The sequence below is a fragment of the Patiria miniata genome, unplaced genomic scaffold (genome assembly GCF_015706575.1).
Source record: "Patiria miniata isolate m_02_andy unplaced genomic scaffold, ASM1570657v1 HiC_scaffold_5, whole genome shotgun sequence".
NCBI classification, from domain to species: domain Eukaryota; kingdom Metazoa; phylum Echinodermata; class Asteroidea; order Valvatida; family Asterinidae; genus Patiria; species Patiria miniata.
This window is the reverse complement of record NW_024037072.1, coordinates 85,914-107,122: the sequence shown is the minus strand read 5'-3', so window position 1 is coordinate 107,122 and position 21,209 is coordinate 85,914. Positions and strand designations below refer to the sequence as shown.

The window sequence follows — 21,209 nt, the reverse complement described above, 5'->3', positions numbered from 1 at the left end:
ACATTAACGTTGTATCGTTCGCAAGTTAAGTTTTGTTGTTATTTTTGGGACTCGACTCTCTTATTAGCCTTCGCTCGAGTCAAGTCCTCTGATGAGGAACTCGAGTCGACTCGATTCATTTGCTCGCAGTGACTCGAGTCGAGTCGAATCATTTACCGTGACAGTCGAGGCCACCAAAAATGTGACTCGAGTCAGACTCGAGTACTAATTACAACTCTGCTGGGGGGGGGGGGGGGGGGGGGGTGTTTCCCCTCTTCATTTAGTTTATTTTGAGAAATTTACGATTTATTTATACGTCACAGGACCGTGGAGGGAATCGTTTCAGTCCTGTCCATTACATTTTGGACAAGCACAAAATATATTCAATTCATCAGAAGTCACATCGCCATGATATGAACGTTTATAAGTCCAGTCAATCATGACGCACCGTCCGCGCTAAACGCATCAGTAGAATAACAATACTCGACGAATGCGTTGCTAACAGGGCTGGTGTTATTCCTCCATGGTGTTATCGAAACCAACATTTTCTCAAATTACTTAAAACGAGAATTCCCAAGTTCACCTTTAATATTATCGGATATTGTCATGTTTTAATAAATTTTAAATTTTATGAGAAGGGGTACGTACGCCCGTACGTTCCGTACAAATGGATAGGGCCACCATTTTTTTTTCACAAGAGGGCGCTATTATTCCCGACAAACGTCTTTGGAATTCAACATGGCGACTACCGTGGTAAGATTGTTGAATTTATTGGGGGCTAATGTCATTGTTGTGCCCATTCTTGAAAATCACGCATTCTCGAGAATGGGCATGCACATTCTCGAGAATGGGCGCGCATTCTTAAGAATGAGCGCTCATTCTTAAGAACGAGCACGCGTTCTTAAGAATGAGCGCTCATTCTTAAGATTGGGTGGGAAAATCACGTGCACAATTTGTGAATTTTGCCCAATCTTAACAAACATTGCACGACATAATTATGTTAAATGAATTGTATAGCGGTTAAAAGGGAAACAATTCATATAAAGAGGAAACAAAATGTGCTATACTTCTGTACTCGTATAACTACGATAATTTGAATCAAATTAAACCTGTTATTATTGCTTTTTTCTGCCCACTTATGGGAAGTTTTGTAATAACGGAGGACTGGGAACTAGTCTGGGAAGTGCTTTGTTTAGGCTAGACAAGTTACAAGTCCCTGCATGTATCATATGCATGCCACGAAAAAAAAACGATGTCCAGGAGCTGCCAAAATTGCTCTTTTGACTAGATAGAATCCAGCTCTGCGACGTTATGGTCGGATGTGAACAATAAATTGGTGGCAATTTTAATGGGAAATAGCATTAGCACTATGGGATGTCGCAGTATTCATTCTCATTCTTCACATTCTTCATTCTTACGTCCCCCCCCCCCCCCGCTTTTATTAACCCAAAAATCAGAATTCTTTGCACTAGTATTATTATGTCTCTTATATTTTCCCGGTCCGCCCCCCCCCCCCATATCAATACGCCTTTACTTATCATATCCACTCTACTTTTCAGCGCCTTGCGTTGCAACAGTATAATTATTGAGAATCAGTGAACGAGGATTCAGCTAGACTTGCCAAGCGCAGCCGGTGCTCGGCATCGACAAGACCGTTATCTTGTCGCGCATTCTCAAGAATGTGCGCTCAATCTGGAAGAGTTATTTTTTGCCAAGATTGAGCAAGGATCCAGTTGCACATTCTCAAGAATGTGCATGCCCATTCTCGAGAATGCGTGATTTTCAAGAATGGGCACAACATCATGATGATAATTAAGAAATATAAATATTTTTGAACTATATCTGAACTTTTTCCATGGCACTTCATACCCTAGACTCCCTCCGTAACGTAGGGAGGTAAGGGAGTCCACTTGGGCTTGCGGTCTGACGAACCTACCCTTGTCAGGCTTGTGACATGTATTTTTGGAAAGAATGTTGCAACCTGACGACCGACGACGCTACGCCATGTACGCGGTGGTTAAGTTGTGTACAACAAAGTCTAGGCCTACTCTAAGTATAGGCCTGTACGTAGTCATAGTAATTTTTAGTATGGATTTAGCTTGAGTAACTCCAGCTCTAATGCCTATCGCATTAGAGCTGGAGTTAGCCCCATAATGTGGCCAGTTTACTGGACTGCCTCCGTAAACATAGGCCACACGTCCGCCATCTTGGAATCTGACTCGCCGAAATTTTGAAAGTGATTTCCACATTGCGACTTTAAACCCAGTTCATTTATGCTTTAAAAATACACTTACCCTCTTAATAACAAAATTAGAACCTGCTGCCAGTGTCAGTTGCCCAGCTGCTGCGTAATTTACGACATTTTCTGGACCATTCTTGGCAACTTGGTCCAACCGTGGAGCTATCTCCATGGTCCAACTGAACAATGCCCTCGCGCAGATCGTTCACCTGTCAATCACGCGTGCAGGACGCACGCCGCAGGCCCAGTGGTAGTCCGGTTCCCAGACCAAAAGATTCTGACTATTCCTGATCCTAGGAATAGTCAGAATCTTTTGGTCTGGGAACCGGACTACCACTGGGCCTGCGGCGTGCGTCCTGCACGCGTGATTGACAGGTGAACGATCTGCGCGAGGGCATTGTTCAGTTGGACCATGGAGATAGCTCCACGGTTGGACCAAGTTGCCAAGAATGGTCCAGAAAATGTCGTAAATTACGCAGCAGCTGGGCAACTGACACTGGCAGCAGGTTCTAATTTTGTTATTAAGAGGGTAAGTGTATTTTTAAAGCATAAATGAACTGGGTTTAAAGTCGCAATGTGGAAATCACTTTCAAAATTTCGGCGAGTCAGATTCCAAGATGGCGGACGTGTGGCCTATGTTTACGGAGGCAGTCCAGTAAACTGGCCACATTATGGGGCTAAGCTGGAGTCACAACTACGTTACAATCACCAGGTCGTAAGAATCCCGAAATCCCGGACTGCAGTGTATATCCCAAGTCATGCAAGTGCATTACAAAAACGGTCCTTTTTTGCCCTATATTATCCCGACCCAGATTCCTTAATTCATACCTCATACGATGCAGCAGACATTCATGAAGCTAATAATCGACTTCAAACAGAACAACGAAGACTAAAATATGTAATTTTTCGATGATTTTGGTGGCGATTCTCCAGAAACCATGAGAAAACGTCGCGCGACACTATTCTGCAGACTGCCGTTGACCAAAAAACCCCAAAACAACAACATTGGCCAACAAAAACATCAGATTCTGATGTTTTTGCTACAGCGTTTGAGGGGTAGTTGTGCCTGTCCAAAATCACAAACTGCCCGTCCAAAAGACGGGTGGACGGGTCGCTAGATGAGACATTGAATCATGGTAATTCAGCGACAAATTGCGATGGTTTTCCAAAAGCATGGCGTCTCTGATACTGGCAATTACTGGATAACTAGACGTCTGAAGGTACAGAATTCAATTTTTTTTTGCAATTTAGCATTCATACTATTACTAGCTGGGGCAATTTTCAAGTGACAAAATAATTTCGATCTGAAATGGATTTTTGGCTCCCCTAGCAACGGGACCATCCACGCACAGGCCATATGTAGCTTGTGTGGCTGACAATACGGAGGTACTGTAGTCCAGTATTTCAGCCACATTTATGGGGCTAGTGCACAACTAGCAAAGTGCCGTCAGGACACCACAACCTATCCAAATAAATTAAGACCATAGAAGCCATACAAAAAGTTTGGACATAGTTCAAAATATTACTATTGTGTTTTGGTTATTGTATGCTTGTGCCGATCAGCCAATCAGATTATTCCTTGAATAACGAGGACTAATAATCTGATTGGCTGGTCAGCACAAGCACACAATAACCACATTACAGCCCGCCCATGCATGACAGTACAACTTTATAAGCAAGGTTTGTTTTATGTTTTTTTTCACATCAGGATGCCTCAGTGAAGAGACGAAGTCTACCTCCACTCCTCACCAGTAATACTGGTATGCACACACTGTACTTTTAATGATGCTTGTCATATACATGGGTTGAAAACCACATTTATAGTTGCCACCTAGTGCTGTTACATGTAGCGGTAGATAAATGATAGCACTTGCAAATAGTAGTACATATAGTTGTCATGTTGTCAGAATAACCCTTACTACTGCCTTTGTGAAACATTTTCCCCCCATTATTTAATTTACTGTGGACAGTTTCAATTTGTAAACGCATATTTTTATAAGACAAAAAAAGAACACTTTAGTACCCTGTAGTATACTCTGCATCCAAGCACAGCAAAAAAGAAAGAAAAGTTTCCTGTCAATCGTATATCTTCCTTTATTGCACACTACAGATTTATCAGCTAGCCAAGCACAGCGACCAAAGAGGAAAAAGAAGAAATTAACAGAAGGTAAATGCCGCATTTTCTTTAATTAATTAGAGTCCGGAGAAAAAAACGTGTCTACATTTCAGATTTTTTTGCCTATGAAAACTCTTCCCCCCCCCCCCCCCGCGAAAATTCCTGGATCCGCCCCTGAAATCTGCTGTTTCAGCTGACAAATGAAAAAGAAAAAATGTTTCTGAATTTTATAAGGGAAATGGTTTCAGTGTTGAAAATGTTGACGCAACTTTTTTTTTTCAGGAGCAGCAGAGGTCAGTGACTCCCAGCAGTCCTCTGCTAGCAAACATCGTCCATTGCCTTCAGAGATGAAAGATGACTCACCAGTCATGGGCAGTCGGGAGAATCTGGTCCAGAATGGCCAGAATGGGGTCAGCTCATCGGTCAAGAAAACCAGACGGAAGAAGAAGATGACACATGGGTATGACTTTGCGAGTGGGGCTGATGGTAAGGATGACATTACCTCTGTACTACTGGCAACTTGAATTCCAAAAAACAACAATCAATCCAACTCATCCAAATAAATAGTTTTGATCTCGGAATGACCAAAAGACCAACTCTGCCTGAAATTCTTGACCAAGATTTGACCAAGAACTTTGTTCTTCATCAGGCCAAAAAAAAAAAGAGTTCTGCTTCCGGTTTCCCTACCTACCCTATTCTGACAGCCCCTATCCTAATTTTTCTCATTGGAAAAATGAGAAAAAACACCCAAAACCATCACTTTATACCTTTTACCCTTGACTACATGCAGACGCCACCATATGATCGTACACTAACAAATTGGCCCCCCCCCCCCCAAAAAAAATCCCTACCTACCTACCCTATTTACGAATGCCATGTAATTGGAAGCAGAAATATTTTTTTTTTGGCCTCAGTAGGAAAACTCACATGGAAAACTCACACACAACTTGTGGAGTTGTGACCCCAAAATCGGTTCATAGACTTGCAGGAGTTTGTTCTGCCCCTGCCCTGCTTAAGCAATGGTTTGTCTGCACAGTGCATCTCTCAGAGATATAGTAAAAAGTCAATTCCATATATGGATGTTGAGGGAAAATCATATATATTGATTCTTGATAAATCATAAGTGGCAATAATTGCATAGCTACCCTTTCATTGCTCATATCATTTAGTCCTTTAGTCAGTGTAGAACCTGAAAACACCCTGCTTATTACTCACTGTAGCCCCTAAAACCACCCCAGCATTCTATGGATTTATTGATTTCTTTAGTAAACTACTGGTCAGTGCAACATCAATTGACTTATTTTAGAGAAGTGGTTCATTATACAGTCAGCTTTTGAAATGCAGATACATTTTTGAGCGTTTTCATACAGATAATATTGCAATACGTAATCAAAGTCTGAAAGAAACAAATTTGCCAAAAAAGCAAAACAAAACAAGTAAATCAATTGTTTTTACGTAGAAACCATGACTTTGGAGGACAGTGAAATTGAGGCATATACATGTACCACTTCAGGACCTGGTTACGATAACGTTGTATTTTATACTTGAGTACACGCTTTAGGCCTTTTCAAAAAAATGTGACACACAGACATCAGACAGACATCAGACAGACAGACAGACAGACAGTATAAATACATGTACATTGTAATTCAATGAAGTCCAGGTGCTAATGGACTAACAGACTAGCTAAATATTCTTTTGAACGAATGTTTAAGACTAATACCGTTATTCATCGTCATCATACCAGACAGTCTAGGGATTTCCATATCCCACACATACGTACTGCTAAAGCTAAAAAGTTCATTCATTATCAGGGCCCCAAATTCTGGAACTCATTAAATCAAACTCTTAGAATTGTCAACAGTAGGCCTTTATTTAAGAAGAAGCTAAAGTCTCTGCTTATGGAAAGTTACAATAATGCTTAATGCTAAATTTTAGTTTTACTTATTATTTGCTGTGAACATATTCTTCTAATAATTTCCCATGTAGGTTCTGATTGTACTTGATTTGTTTAGTCTTGTCCTGTTTGTGTTGGTCCCTTGTATATGTGTGTTTGTGTAACTTAAACTTCATTGTGTAGTTAAGTAAAAGGTACAAATGTATTTAATATATATTCTTTTCCTACACATAATGGACTTCTCCACTTGACAAGCTTGCTTTTTGGAGAAGCCCACCGCTTAATCTTATCCTGTTATCTAAATTATTGTTTAAACCTTTCCCTTCAAAATGATTAAGTGGAAATAAATATGAATGAATGAATGAAATAGATATGTTAAGTATGTAGCTGACAGCTAACATGTTTTCTGAACTTAAGGCCGGTTCAAACTTCACCTGCACATTTCAATGCCAAGCAAATTTGCTAGGGTAATGGCAAAAATCACAGTGAAACTTCAAATTGTTGACATCATGAAATTCACGTCGCATTCGCTAGAAGTACGAACTGGCATTATGGCATTAGTCATTGTATTAATATTTGAGATTTTGACATTCAGAAATTATGCTGTATTGATGGAAATGATATCTTTTTGAAGCTACTTGCAGTTGTTCCCTCTGCTCTGTAATCCACAGATACAGCAAATGGAGAAATCTCTGTCAGTACCCCTGCCATTAACAACTTGAAAGCATCTCCTGGATCATCAAGAAGGAAAAAAGGTAACTATTAGACAACCCAACCCTATCCCTTACCCTTAACCTTATATACCAGGTAATATGTTTTATTGTATTTTGATGACTTAATATTCCACCCAGAAACGTACCTGACAATACCAAATATCGCAATGTTTTTTTTGGCCAGAATACGGTGGACTCTCATAATCCAATACCGCACAAGCCTAATTCATATTTTGATTAGTTTGATAGTTTATGATCGTGCACTTTATTCTGGATGGTACCTCTGCAGAGCACAGACAGTCCCGGCTCCCACGATCAGTTAGTGATGAAGTGTTACGAGACAATGAGACACCGGGATCTTCAAGTAAGAAGAAACCTCGCAGACCTCAATCCAAGCTCTACGCAGGTACGAAGGCAGTTTGTACAGACAAAGTTTTTACCAGACTTATTTTTACCTTCCCACAGGAATTACCTTGATGCATCTTCTTTGATTTTTTTGTCTGCTAAAACATGTAATTTTTTAGATATTTTAACATCAACATATTAGAAGGCCTATGATATAGATTTTATTTTAAAATACAATCAATGAAAATGCACCTTTGTGTCCCATTTCATTTTCCATTATCATTTTGCCATTTTTCGGGGTGTTTTTGTGCCTTTTGGTTTTATACTTCAAATTTTCTTATTTCCTAAACAAAAATGTGATGTTATTTTAGGTAGAAACCTCAGTGATACAGCTATTTCATCACCAAAAGCTGCCAGAATTTTAGATATTTTACTGACATACATTTTATTTGTTTTTGGTGATTAATTGTTGTTTCACTACACGGCAGTAGGTCATTGACAATTTGGAACAGAAAACCCCTTAACTGAAGAGTGTGTGTCTTAAATGACATCACAGCAACAGCACCCTCTTTTGTCAGGAAATGCATGGAACACTTTAAATGTTCATAAATAGTCAGGTGGCTTAGACCCAATTTTTACAACATCGTGACCAACTGGTCCAAAGCACCGAACTTAGTAGATAGATTCTAATAGCCCTAGGGAAGATATTTAGAAGGGTTGACACCTGAAATTCTTTTGGGAAGGCTGCCCAATTTGCACAAATCATAAATACCCGCCGTGTTATATATTTGTTCCATTATTTGGGTATACAGTAAATTTTTATAATTTTTTGAAAAGTATATTTTGGGGATTTTACTTTCACATCCTTACTCCAATAACATTTTCTAAAGCATATAAGTGGCTGAATAATTATGAAGACATAGTAACGATCCAAAATGGCTACCATTATACGCTAAAGTTGCGCACATTTCCCTTGTCTCCAGATATCATCAAGTAGTCTTGCCAAACCTCAGTATTGATGAGCTTCAAAATCACCAAGTTATTCACTGGCACAGTTACCCTGTTAAAACATTATGGAAAAGCATGTGAACAATGATAACATTGTGATATTTAGCCAAAAAAAGCAAAAACGAGGAAAAAACAAGGTGTCCGTTAATTGGGCTAAAAAGTAGGTGAAGGGTTGCCTAATGTGGGAGACTTGAACAAGTTCAAGGAAATTCCCAAAATTATTGTTAAGAAAACGTTTTGACGTAGACATAAATATAGTTAACAACAATTATCTCTTATTTGGGAGGATTTCCTTGAACTTGTTCCGGTCCTCCACGTTAGCCAACCCTTCGCCTAATTTTTAGCCCAATTTGCGGACACCTCATTCATCCCCTTTTTGTTTTTTTGGGGGAAAAATATCAAGATGTTATCATTTTTCACATGATTTCCCATTTATTTTTGTAAGGGTAACTGTGCCAGTAAGTAAGTTTGTGAATTTGGAGCTCATCAGTACTGAGGTTTAGAAACTACTTGATGATATCGGAGGAAGAGGTCAATTGGTGCCATTTTAGGGTATAATTGTAGCCATTTTGGATCTTCATTATGTCCTCGTAATCATCCAGTCTCTGATATGCTTTGGGAAACTTTATTTAAGTAAGGATATGTAAGTAGAATGCCCTGAATACACTTTTCAAAATATTTAAAAAAATAAAAGTTCACCCAAATATGGGAATAAATATATTACATGGCAGGTATTAATGAATTATGCAAATTAGGCACCCTTCCCAAAATAATGTCAGGTGTCACCCCTTCTAAATATCTTCTTTAGGGCTACAAGAATCAATGTGCCAAGTTTGGTGCTTTGGACCAGTCGGTCACGATTCTGACCGTATGCCACCTGACTAAAAGAAACTACTTTTCAAAAAGATTAACCAAAAGTGCATGTCACATAGTTTTTAAATATTTCAGGGGAATAAAAAATTGCACAATATATGTTCCCATGTAAAATTCATGTCATGTCCCTTTAAACATTTTAGAACTTTGAATGGAATATGGTAGGTGTATTTCAGTAACTAACCAACCCAGCCCCTTGTAGGTCTTCCAATGGATGAAGATATACTGCAATTGATAAAATAAAGACACTTTTGGACAATCTCATTATTAACACATTTTGCAGTTCTCTAAGCGACTGAGTGGCAGCTGAGTTAACATGTAGATACTCTTTGATATACTTCACTACTTAATGTCTTCACGACATACCACCAATTTCTGGTCATGAAACGTCGTCATTTGTGTGAAGATCACAGGTGCACTTGTAGATTCTTCAGCCAGTCAATAGTGTCTGGACTGTCTTCATCCAACTGCCTCAAGCCATTCTTCCCGTGAGGGCTTTTGTGGAGACGACGTCTTGAGATCAGGTGCTCTACGATCTGGGCCCAATTTCATAGAGCTGCTTAAGCAGAAAATTTGCTTAAGCACGAAAAAACATTGCTTAGTAAAATTAGGTTACCGGCCAAAACTCCATGTGATGTACATTGCTTGTGACTGGTATTGAGCTGTTGTTTACTTAGCATAACAATCGCATGGAGTTTTGGCCGGTAACCTGATTTTATTAAGCAAGACGTTTTTGTGCTTAAGCAAATTTTGTGCTTAAGCAGCTCTATGAAATTGGCCCCTGCATGCAGTCACACTCACAGAGGTCTGGCTCTTCTAATCCAATCATGACCAAGACGTCCTTTGTGCGACATCAGCTAGTGCAATGTCTGTTGAGTTTGACCTAGGTGGAATGGTCAAGTTCAGGGCTGAGAGGTTTCTTTGATGGTGACTGTATGTAATAGTGCAGATTGGAGTTATCCTTCTTCAAATACTGGATCCACTGTTCGTCAGGCTAGCCAGTTGGGCGTGAGAGGATGTAAATTGTGGATTTCTTGAGCTCTTCTGACAAAATGGCTTCTTGTGATTCTCTGTTGTGCCTTCTCCGTTGATGAATGTGGAATAACACTACCTTCCATGAAAGGAAGGGTTCTTAAAAAGTGCACAAGCGCTGTAAGTGGTTGGTTGAAGATGTGTGAATAAGCCACATCAGTCTGTCAACTGGGAAAGAATATCTACATTTAATTGCAGCATGAATGCATGATTCTTGTGTGGTCACTCCAGTTTCCTTTGATAAAGTCTCTCATTTTATGAATGATCTTCTCTTCCCTCACAGATGATAGTGCTGATGATGAAGATGATGTGGGAACATCCAAAGCCCATGGGAGACCCCCGCCTCCAAGTAAAGTCAAGAAAAGAAGAAAATCAAAGTACGATTACTGAAACTGAGACAAGCACATTGCCCCATCTTATTAGTACAATATTTGTCTCTATCATTGCAGACCAATTTGTGGAGAGGCTGTTTACATTTCTGAAACGCACTCAATTGTGCAGAACAAAAATTGACTGGAGCAAGGTTTGAACCTGTGACCTCTGGAGTACAGTTTTGGTTTTCCACCAGTTGAGCTATCTAGTCTTTTGATGTCAGTCTCCTAATAAGCCATTTGCGAGTTAAATCTAAATAAAATCTGGAACACTGACTTAATCCAATGCTTTGCACGTTTTAACTTTGCATTCTCCCGACCAAATAGACTGTTACTATATTACGTGATTCGGGCAAGCTTTATGCTAGCAACCCCCAGCTCCGGAATGGTCTGGTGTCTTTGTGCCATTCTCACCCATTGTGAACAATGTATTGGTGCTGAGCGTCTCTTACGTAACTATGTAAGAGCTTGTCCCGAATCATGTGATTAGCAACGGTGTCTTTGGTCTGGAGAATTCAAAGTTAAAATATGCCAAGCATTCTGAGCAAGTCAGTGTACCGGACGTTTTTCAAATTTAAATCCCAAAGGGCATACATGTAGGTCACTCGCAAATGGCTTATTAGTGACTCTTTTTGTTCAGAGGAGCTAGGCAGCCACAAGGTCAGGGATTACACCCAAAAGGGGAAATGGCAATCAGGGGTAATACTTGGAGGATGTATTTATAAAAAAAATAATGGTCATTTAATAAACCACACAGGGGAAACTGATTGTGTTTTAAGCACCATCGATATGTTGATATTACTCAATTATTGGATGATATTTTGATATCGATATCGCTGATAGCAAGTTTTTAATCATATCAAAATATCAAAATTTTCAATGATATTGAAACTATCAAAAATGCATCAGAATATTGTCATGCATCAAAAGAAATCTCCTGTTTGTGCTTTTACTTTGTGTTTAATGTTTGCTGTATAATAAAATAAACGTTGGCGGCAACTTGTGACTAAAAATAAAAATATCGTGAAATTCTGGCTGCAGCTTCGCTTTGTGCTCTGCGTTTGCTGGAATTCACAGTCTCCCCTAAAACCTCAAAAGAAACTGCCCGTTCTGGACAAACTGTCAGTGCTGAGATTTGTTTCAAAAACTTTGAGCAATATGCTCAAGAAAAAGCAGTGGAAAATTAGGACTTGAGATTTTTATTATTTTTTTTAAACAAAGTGTCATTTTTATGGTCTTTAACTTTTATATGGGATAATCGCTAATCAAATATTCTTGATATTGGATTTTCTGATATATATATTATCGAAATTTCTGATATCGACAGTGCTAAACGTATTTTAATTGATTTTTTTGGGGGAAAGTATAATTTTTCTACTTGCAATTTATCACCACAGGGAGGCTTTGCATCAAACTTAGCCATTTTAGAGAAAATTCAATGCAAGTTAATGTGAATTTCTGTCATGAAACCTTTACTACGTCAAGTCCTTGTCTGGTTGTATTTTTTTTTCTCTAGGCCACCTGCCTCAGTGGATGAAAATTACCACGCTGATGGTGAAGGTATGTATGTCTGGAAGAGTAGACTGGAAGTGTACTGTTTGCTATAATGCAAATTGTGGATAATCACAGATTACTACACCTCATAAATATTCATGATCAAATTGGAGCGCGTCATTTGCCGATTCTGCCGGGCGTCCGGGAAGTAAAAATGATACACGCCCAAGTGACGTCATCCCAGTGATGAGTATCCAGCTCGCTGCCGTGCAGTAGTTTTTTGTGGGAGCACCAAAAATTCCCTCTGGAACCTGCCTCGTAGACATGTAGTCTGTGGCATGTAATCTTTACGAAACCAGTCTGTTGTTGTAATCTGTTAGTACTAAAGTAAAGACACATTAAAGAGTGTTGGTACCAGACTATTTCATGTACTGTGACAAAGAACTTGAATTGTGCTGAATAAAGATGCAAAGTCTATTTTAATAAAATACAATTTATGAGGTGTAGTAAAACAAATACAGCATGGTTTACTTCTGGTAAATAGTTGGAATTACTGGTCCCTCAGTGCAGGTCAGCTTGATTACCTCCCTCCGCTTTACGTCGGGAGGTAGTCAAGCTGACCTACACCTCGGGACCAGTAATTCCCACTACTTCCCCTCAAACCATGCTGTATTTGTAGAATACAGAATACAACACACATGGTTTAACCCAAGCAAGGCTCTATACCTATAGAAAATATGTGACCCGCTCTGCAAAAATGAGTCTGATGTCGCATAGCTTGAATTCCAGCTTTTACCACTTTTAAATGGAAACAGTGAAAATTTGCTCAAAATTTGGATTTTTTTGTTTTTGTTTTATTTTGGTTGTTTGATAGTTTTAGTTCAGATATCTTACACAGAAATTTAAATATTGTAAGAAAAAGACTAACAAATTTATGATTTTTGGTGCTTTTCTTGGTTAGTTACAGTGTATTTGAAATTTTTAAACCCTTTTTTCTTCATTGAGACATTTCTTGCTTTGCAAAAACTTGACAGAATTAAAAAAGGCACAACAGTGCAACCAAACGCCCTAGGGAGGTCCGTGATATACCAAATGAAAGCTTATTTCATTCCCATTTTAATAATGTAGTTAACTCAAAAATTTCAGTTTTGCCACAACAGACTCATTTTTGTGGAGCGGGTCACATATATGAAGTACCATCAAATGTGGCTATAAATTTTTATTCTTTTTGGTAGGTTATTTTGACACCTTAAAGAGCAAGTTACTCATTAATTTAAAACTACATCCAAAATCTGTATTTTCTCTGTGAAGATGGAAAATTGCAGTACACAGTTCTTGCCATATGTGCAAAGTCCACTAGCCTGTTACTAATTCTGCTTGGAGTCCCATTGCATTAGAACTACGTTTGTAGACAAGGTACTTGTGATGGCTCGCAAGAACATTAAAAGTACTCTCACAAGTCAATCACAAACAAGCCAATTTGCAAATCCAATCATAAGTGACAGTCGATGAACAACAACAAAGGAATGTCATAGTTCATTTGACTAGCTTTTGAGTTGACCTGGGCTGGATGACTTGTGATGACTTGTGATGACTTGTGATGACTTGTGATGACTTGTGATGGACTTGTGATGGACTTGTGATGACTTGTGATGGACTTGTGATGACTTGTGATGACTTGTGATGACTTGTGATGACTTGTGTTTGACTTGTGATGACTTGTGATGACTTGTGATGACTTTTGATGGACTTGTGATGACTTGTGATGACCTGTGATGACCTGTGATGACTTGCGATTCATCACAAGTCTCTCAACTTCAACACTGATGAGAATGACAGCATTCCAAGCCCAACACTTTGTGTTTGTTGCCCAGGTATGTCCTTGGATATAATGGTAGCTGCAGAAGACATCATTGCTCCTGATAAACAAACAGATGAACAACAACAACAACAACAACCCTCACATACAGCAGTGTTGCCAAGCCAACCTGTCGGAAAACTCTTCATGGAGAGAAAAAGTGAGTATTCAGCCCGATTTTTATGTTATTATTGAACCAATGAACTGTGGTGCATAAAGGAACCATTTTAATCCACCCAGGTATAAATTCCAATAATGTCAAATTTTCATATGTTTGTTTTTCTAATGTTTGAAGCACATGTATATATGTGAGAGAATAGGAAAGATATTGCCATCACAACTTAAGAGGGTCAAAGGATTATGTCACCTCTGGTCCTTTCCCTGGCCTGAATTTCACCTATAAAAATGTGAAATAAATGATCTTATCATTATGAAAATGACACAAAGCATTAGACCCTTCCTTACGTTTTTTTTTTAATTTATATAATGTGATGCTGCCTTCTAGACATTATTCGAAATGATTGCTCAATTCAAAATGGCTTCCAGACCTATAAGAAATTTGATCTTACCTATTATTTTTCGCTCCCACTTGATTTGCAGGTGGTTTCAAGGGAGAAGACAAGGGCAGACTTGCTCGCCAGAGGGAGCGAGAGCTGAACAATCAACAGCCACAAACAGAAATTCAAATTACCACCACACAAGTGGCATTGGTATGTGGTTACATATGGATAATAATTAATTCACCTTTTAAGCACTTGTATTACAGTAATCACTCCTAGATGAATCCATAAACTATAGTTTCTGAGTGTTGGGGCGGTTTGGGGTGGCATAGGGACTCAAAGGTTAAGCAAGTCAGATTTCACTATTTCCAGGGTTCAATTGTCTTCTCTTTTCTCAAGTAAAAATCCATTTTTTCAAACCATGATGAATCTTATTTTGTGGAAGATGGCAATTCATTTGTTGATTTGTTGAGGTTATATATCTGTGAGATTCTTTGATCCATTATATTCAGTCATCTTTGTCTCCAATCACATTTCCTATCCTCTTCAGACCACCCACCGAGCCTCGTTAACCTTTGCTCTATTCTGCCACGGTCTCCTTGCTGGCTTTGCCCTGTGGCAGTGTGTCATGGTGTACATGTTGCAGCGTCAGGTGCCGTCATCTAATACACCTGGCAAGACGCGGTTCCTGGAACATTACAGTCGACTGGCCCAGCCTGCCTCTGCCATGTACTACTTCCTATTCACCGTCTGCACTGTCTCTGTTTTTGATAGGTGAGTTGAATTTCGCTTGCTTTTCACGGCTGTGTTCTAGGTTCAAATCCCACTCAAAGCAGCAAGTAGAATGGGTTCCAGTCTCTTTGTGTTCTATCAGTTTCCTCCAGCCTGTAAAACTGAACATTCTCAGTCAAATTGCTACCCATGTTTTAATCTTCTGTTCTCTGAACCTGATTACTTTTGCCTTTTAAGTTTCTAGTCAAGCAATATTTTCCTGAGGAGAACATTTGAAAGGCTTGATTAAGGCATGAGGCATATATTGCAAAGATGGGATTTTGTTTGTTCAAGCAAGTCTAGTGCACTGACACTCACACTTGAAATGGAAATAAATGTCTGAACTCTTGATTTCCAAGTGCCATTTCTGCCAGTCAGCTGGATTGGCCAGTATCCCTTCACGCTAAGTGCATTGGATGATGTGAGCCCCAATCAGCAAAGACTCCCTAATGGAGTTTGGGGGTCCATTTGCTTTAATACGTAGAGTGCCATGGACCAGTGGTACGGTGTTTGACTATTATACGATGGTGCGAGGGTTCAAACCCTGCCAGGAACATGGTGTTTGAGCCCTTGGGCAAGACACTTAACTACAATTGTATCACTGCACCCAGGAGTATGAATAGTAGAGGACTGAATGTGTGCTGATATTGGCTGCCGTGTGGTCTCGTGGCCTGATGAACGGGAAATAATTGTAATGCGCTTTGATATTGTGGATATGTTGGAAAGCACTTCAATTTATTTTATTATTGTTATATTTTACTAATGAGAGAATTACCTTAGCATTCCTTATTTTATATAAATGTTCACCTATCAATTTTAAAGTCCATACAGTAAACTTGTTCTTAAGGCAAACATTGAAGTATATTGTATGGTCTTGGAAAGCAAGGGTTAATGTCATATATAATGCCTCATTGGCAACAGCAAACAAGGCAAGTTAATCAACATGTTTATTTACTATACAACAATGCCATTTGTTCTCTGTTTTTGTGCCATGAAGGTTTGATATTGGTCGTCCTGACAGACAGTTCTTCCGTGGCCTTATCACCTTCCAATCTGGTGCCATTTCAATTTTAAGTAAGTCTTAATTTGTCTGTCAGTTTGAGACAGTCTTGTGTATCTGTGTTCAGGCATGCAACTTTTCCTCGGATCCACTGATTTCCTCCTTTTTCACTTCTCATGAATGCCATTACAAATTGAAAAATACAGTACAAAGTCTTGTGGGCGTTTGGAGTTTCCTCTTTTTTTTTAAAAATTCCCAGTTGCATACATGTACCTGTGTGTTTCTTAGCCATCTTGCTGTTAGTGTGTGCGTTGTGCTGTCTTACCATGTTGGATCAAAAACTTGACAAACAGACAACTACAAAACTTTTTGTGGTTTCAACCCTATCGGTGATTTCAGTCTTTTGACGGCTAGTGTTTGCTTTTCAGTATGCATTTTTTCATCGGCTAGTGTTTGCTTTTTAGTATGCATTTGTTCATCATCATTTTTCTAGAGGGGGGCAAAAAAAATTTTGCCAAAAAAGTCTTGTATTTCTCAACACATTCTCGATTTATCAGTTTTAGAGGGGGCAGGGACATTTTGGCCCCCCCCCCCCCCCCAACTCATTAAATTTACACCACTCTGTCTTCGCGCCTCTTTTTCTTTTCTTTCTTTTCTTTTTTTTTCTTCCTTTTTTTTTTTTTTTTTTTGCTTTTCCAGGGGGGGGGCAAGTGCCCCCCCTTGCCCCCCCCCTCGCGACGCCCATGAGTATGCATTTTTTCATCGGCTAGTGTTTGCTTTTCAGTATGCATTTTTTCATCGGCTAGTGTTTGCTTTTCAGTATGCATTTTTTTTGTGTTTGCTTTTCAGCATGCATTTTTTCATCGGCTAGTGTTTGCTTTTCAGTATGCATTTTTTCATCAGCTAGTGTGTGCTTTTCATTATGCATTTTTTCATCAGCTAGTGTTTGCTTTCAGTATGCATTTTTTCATCGGCTAGTGTGTGCTTTTCAGTATGCATTTTTTCATCGGCTAGTGTGTGCTTTTCAGTATGTATTTTTTCATCGACTAGTGTGTGCTTTTCAGTATGCATTTTTTCATTGACTAGTGTGTGCTTTTCATTATGCATTTTTTCATCAGCTAGTGTGTGCTTTTCAGCATGCATTTTTTCATCGGCTAGTGTTTGCTTTTCAGTATGCATTTTTTCATTGACTAGTGTGTGCTTTTCATTATGCATTTTTTCATCAGCTAGTGTGTGCTTTTCAGCATGCATTTTTTCATCGGCTAGTGTTTGCTTTTCAGTATGCATTTTTTTCATTGACTAGTGTGTGCTTTTCATTATGCATTTTTCCATCAGCTAGTGTGTGCTTTTCATTATGCATTTTTCATCGACTAGTGTGTGCTTTTCATTATGCATTTTTCCATCAGCTAACCTTTTGCCCATATTATGGACACGATGTAGGAACAGTAGATTGCCCTTTGTGATCACTCATGGTAGCTAGATAGTGCAGTACACACAGCATGCACACACAGTTTGTGCTACTGTTGAGAAAACATACACTCGACTAATTTTTTTCTGTGTGCACACAAACCCATATTGTCTTTACGATTCTGCTGGGTGCACAGTGGCAGAAGCGTTCAAGTGTCTGTTATATCTCTGAGAATATCAGAACACACTGTTTAATCCAACACGGTGAAACATCCCAATCCCGCCGATAGAGGGCGCACTATAAGGACATAACAATCTTGCTGTTTGTCACCACTGAGGAGTACTTGTGCACAGAGTCCACACTCCGATATACTATTTGTTCTTAACCCTTTAGCACTTGTATTACAGTGTACTACATTGTATATACTCCTTGATGAATCCATTAAACCAACGGAGTAAGGGGCAGGGCACTTCGGGCGGTACAGGGATTATTGGGGAAATGTTATTTGTTTTAATAATTAATAATAACATTTGCTCAAATATTTTACCTTTTATAGTTTACCTAATCTCACTGATAATGTCTGCGAGTGTTGCAGCCATAGACGACAGAATAAGTTTGTTTTTCAAGACGAGTGCACCGTACTGGTAAGTCAGTGCTTTATGCCAATGAAGAATGAAAGAAATTAATATTGTCTTATATTTGAAACTTTCTGTCTTATTAGAATTCTGTCAAGCAAATGTAGCAGTGTTAGTTGCAATGAGCAGTTGTTTGATTTTTATCCTCTCGCTGTTTTTTTTCAGTGGTGATTCTTGTCCAGACAGCGGTTCTTTATGGTAAGTAATGTCCAAGTATATCAAAAATGATTAGAATCGTTGCATGGGGCAATAGTGGCCTGGATATTGCTTTGAAACAGCACCAGTGTTCTCCAGGAGAGGTTTTAGACGGGCGGGCCACCCTGCCAAACTTTCATGCTGATCCATTCAAGGCTTGCATTTCAAATTTCCGGAGGGTAGACCGGTGGTAGGAGCTATTGGCACTTGTGTGCACCTCTCATTGACCTTTGAACTTTGCACATGCAATCACAGATTTTACTCGCTGTTGCCCGGCTAACTTTTTATTCCACAGAGAACACTGCAACACATAATCTGTAAAAGCTACAATGGATCACAAATGTAACCAATTTCTTTTAGACATTTCAACAAATATGATCTAGGTGTCAGGTAATTGCCAAATCTATCTTTGACACTCAGTGTTTGTTGAGCAAATATATTTGTGCTTCATTTTGTGACTTAAGAAAATGAAAAGGCTGATGTCATAAATTATTTATTTTGGTTGGTGTAATTAACCAGGGATAGTGCAGAAGCAGACACACAACTCAATATCTGGGTTATCATCAATTTAATCCGAGCCATCGGTGCCTGCTTAGGATGGCTTGTCATCTCAGTCACACCAACAACAGACTACACCTCAGGTAAGCATTAACTCTAACTTCCATTGCATAGCTGCAATCCTTCATCACTCCTCCTAAATCCTCCATAGTTCAGGAACCTGATGCCACATTCTTTGTACTTTTTTTTTGGGGGGGGGGGGGGTGGCATGGGTGGGGATGGGTAGATCAAGCCCCTTGCGAAGAAAAAGTAACTGAGCTGAGGGCTATGCTATCCTTAAATCCTGCACAAATCCTGAATGCTTTTGCCTCTATTTAAGAAGTTTGTAATATAACAAACCTGACACAGAGACTTAAAGAATGAAGTGAGAAGAGGTGAGGCAATTTATTTGTCTCGTGCATGACACTTTGCTGGTCATTTTAGCCTTTTTATCTCTTTATGTTTGAGAATCAGGGAGCACTTAAAACGGAAGACATGATTTGCCAAACAAAGGCAAGAACAAAACACATGCAATCATTTCCCCTTATTGCAAATTTAAATAGCAGGGGTCGAATAAGTCATTGTGACAGAATTCTTGCATTGCTGATCACAATGGAACGTTATCCCATCAGAGCAGTGTTGTGCACCAACAGAAATGTTGCACATTTTCACAAAAGAGGGGCGGAGGTTAAAGGTGTCCCAGCCAGACTTGTAGTCATGTCGTCACATATCAATCATAAGTCATCTGGCCTCAAGTCAAGTGACAAGCTATTCAATCGAACCGTGATAAGTCAATCCTTTGTCCTTGTTCATGCCCTATTTCCACTGACTTCAATTGTGATTTGATTTGTAACTGACTTGTGATTTGATTAATACGATGGACTTGACTACAACCTTGACCCAGAGTGAAGATATTATCCCAATGCTGAGAGTTCTTCAGTTGGGAGCTTATTTGCTTCCTTTTCACCATTCTTATCCCCCAGAACACCTTCACGATGCAGAGGAACCATTGTGGGATGAAACACAAGATGTAGAGTTGAACAATGTCCACTCAAATCTGTGACAGACTGCTGTCTCTTTCTCATTGCCACAACTCTATTTTTAAATGGCTAACCACTGAAATTACCAAGCAGATGTTTGTGTAAGCCTTGTAAGTTGCTTTTTTTATTAGCCAAAGGCTGTCATACTTACTTTAGTATAATATTATGAGCAAAGAGTAGAAGGGATGAGCATGCTGGTCTTGTCTTTATATTTTCATAAATATCACATTAGGCTTCTGATGAAAGCTGTGAAATCTAAGTCCTGATCACATTGAAAAATTGAATTAATACAAGATTAATAAAACCAAGTGCCCATCAAGTACTTGAGAAAATGCCAACAGAAATTCATGCAGTAATATTTTTGAGCTGATGCGTGTTGTTTTTACAAGTTTCTGAAATTCTAGTTTACTGCTTGTTGCTATGCTTTGCTTGACGTAGAACAGTATCACTACATGTAATATACAACTTTTTTTGGGGGGGGGTTGAGAAATAATGTCGCTGTATTGTTGGCGTTAGCTAACACTGCGAATTGATGATTATATCTTACACTGGCTTACTGATGACATTTGCTTGTACATGTATTACTGAATTTCAATATGTAAAAAGACCAACAGAACATAACTCTACTTAGTTTTCCATTTAAAATGGCTAACTGTTCATTTTTTTATGTTTGATTAAGTGATGAGGTCTGCTTCATATATTTAGCTAACCCTAACTCCCTAGGGGGTGTGCAAAATCAAAGTAAACTTGGAGGATTCAGGACTGACGGATCTATTGATGACAATTTCAACAATGTATCCATTGGTCACAATTTACCCTTTTTGTGTATACATGTATAGAATCAGTTGATTTAGTACTAATTCGGTGCTGTACTTTTTTTAAAATAAATACATGTAACTGTAAAAAGAATGGACTCTAAAGTAACTTATTTGTACAAATTAAGTTTTTGTTTACTTGTTGGTGTGACAGTTTATTGTGTAAACAATAAATACATTTTGGTAAACAATTTAGTGTAAGGGGGTGTTGAGGATTTGGTCTCATGCATGTCCACATTGACTTTTTGAAGTGAACACACATTTTGAATATAACATCATTGAATTTAACACCGCTGTTTAAATAGCTGCCCTAAACAAATGCATTTGGCAAGTTCAAGAACTGCATAGGAGCTTATTCATTTTTCTGTTTTTTTTTCCCATAG

The 21,209-nt window shown here is 38.9% G+C and overlaps 1 protein-coding gene across 3 annotated transcripts; it reads left to right on the top strand.

The window, feature by feature from the left end:
* The first annotated feature begins 664 nt into the window (after positions 1-664).
* On the top strand, positions 665-21,017 carry LOC119741999 (transmembrane protein 237-like). Of its 3 annotated transcripts, none has more exons than XM_038217993.1 (16): positions 665-732; positions 3,927-3,978; positions 4,329-4,385; positions 4,617-4,820; positions 6,903-6,986; positions 7,234-7,350; positions 10,486-10,579; positions 12,090-12,133; positions 13,942-14,085; positions 14,526-14,635; positions 14,976-15,199; positions 16,194-16,270; positions 18,161-18,248; positions 18,405-18,437; positions 18,954-19,075; positions 19,955-21,017. In XM_038217993.1, the coding sequence occupies exons 1-16, from the start codon at positions 718-720 to the stop codon at positions 20,032-20,034; spliced, it is 1,545 nt and encodes a 514-aa protein (XP_038073921.1). In that variant the 5' UTR covers positions 665-717; the 3' UTR covers positions 20,035-21,017. The 3 variants fall into 3 exon arrangements, 2 of the variants coding, with proteins under 2 accessions (XP_038073921.1, XP_038073922.1); XM_038217994.1 differs by having other exon boundaries at positions 703-729; XR_005272796.1 differs by lacking the exon at positions 18,161-18,248.
* Positions 21,018-21,209: the final 192 nt, after the last annotated feature.

Coding starts and splice junctions, on each gene's coding strand:
- LOC119741999 (XM_038217993.1), top strand. Junction 4,821..6,902: donor CTTTGCGAGTGGGGCTGATG/GTAAGGATGACA, acceptor TGTAATCCACAG/ATACAGCAAATGGAGAAATC. Junction 10,580..12,089: donor AAGAAAAGAAGAAAATCAAA/GTACGATTACTG, acceptor TTTTTTCTCTAG/GCCACCTGCCTCAGTGGATG.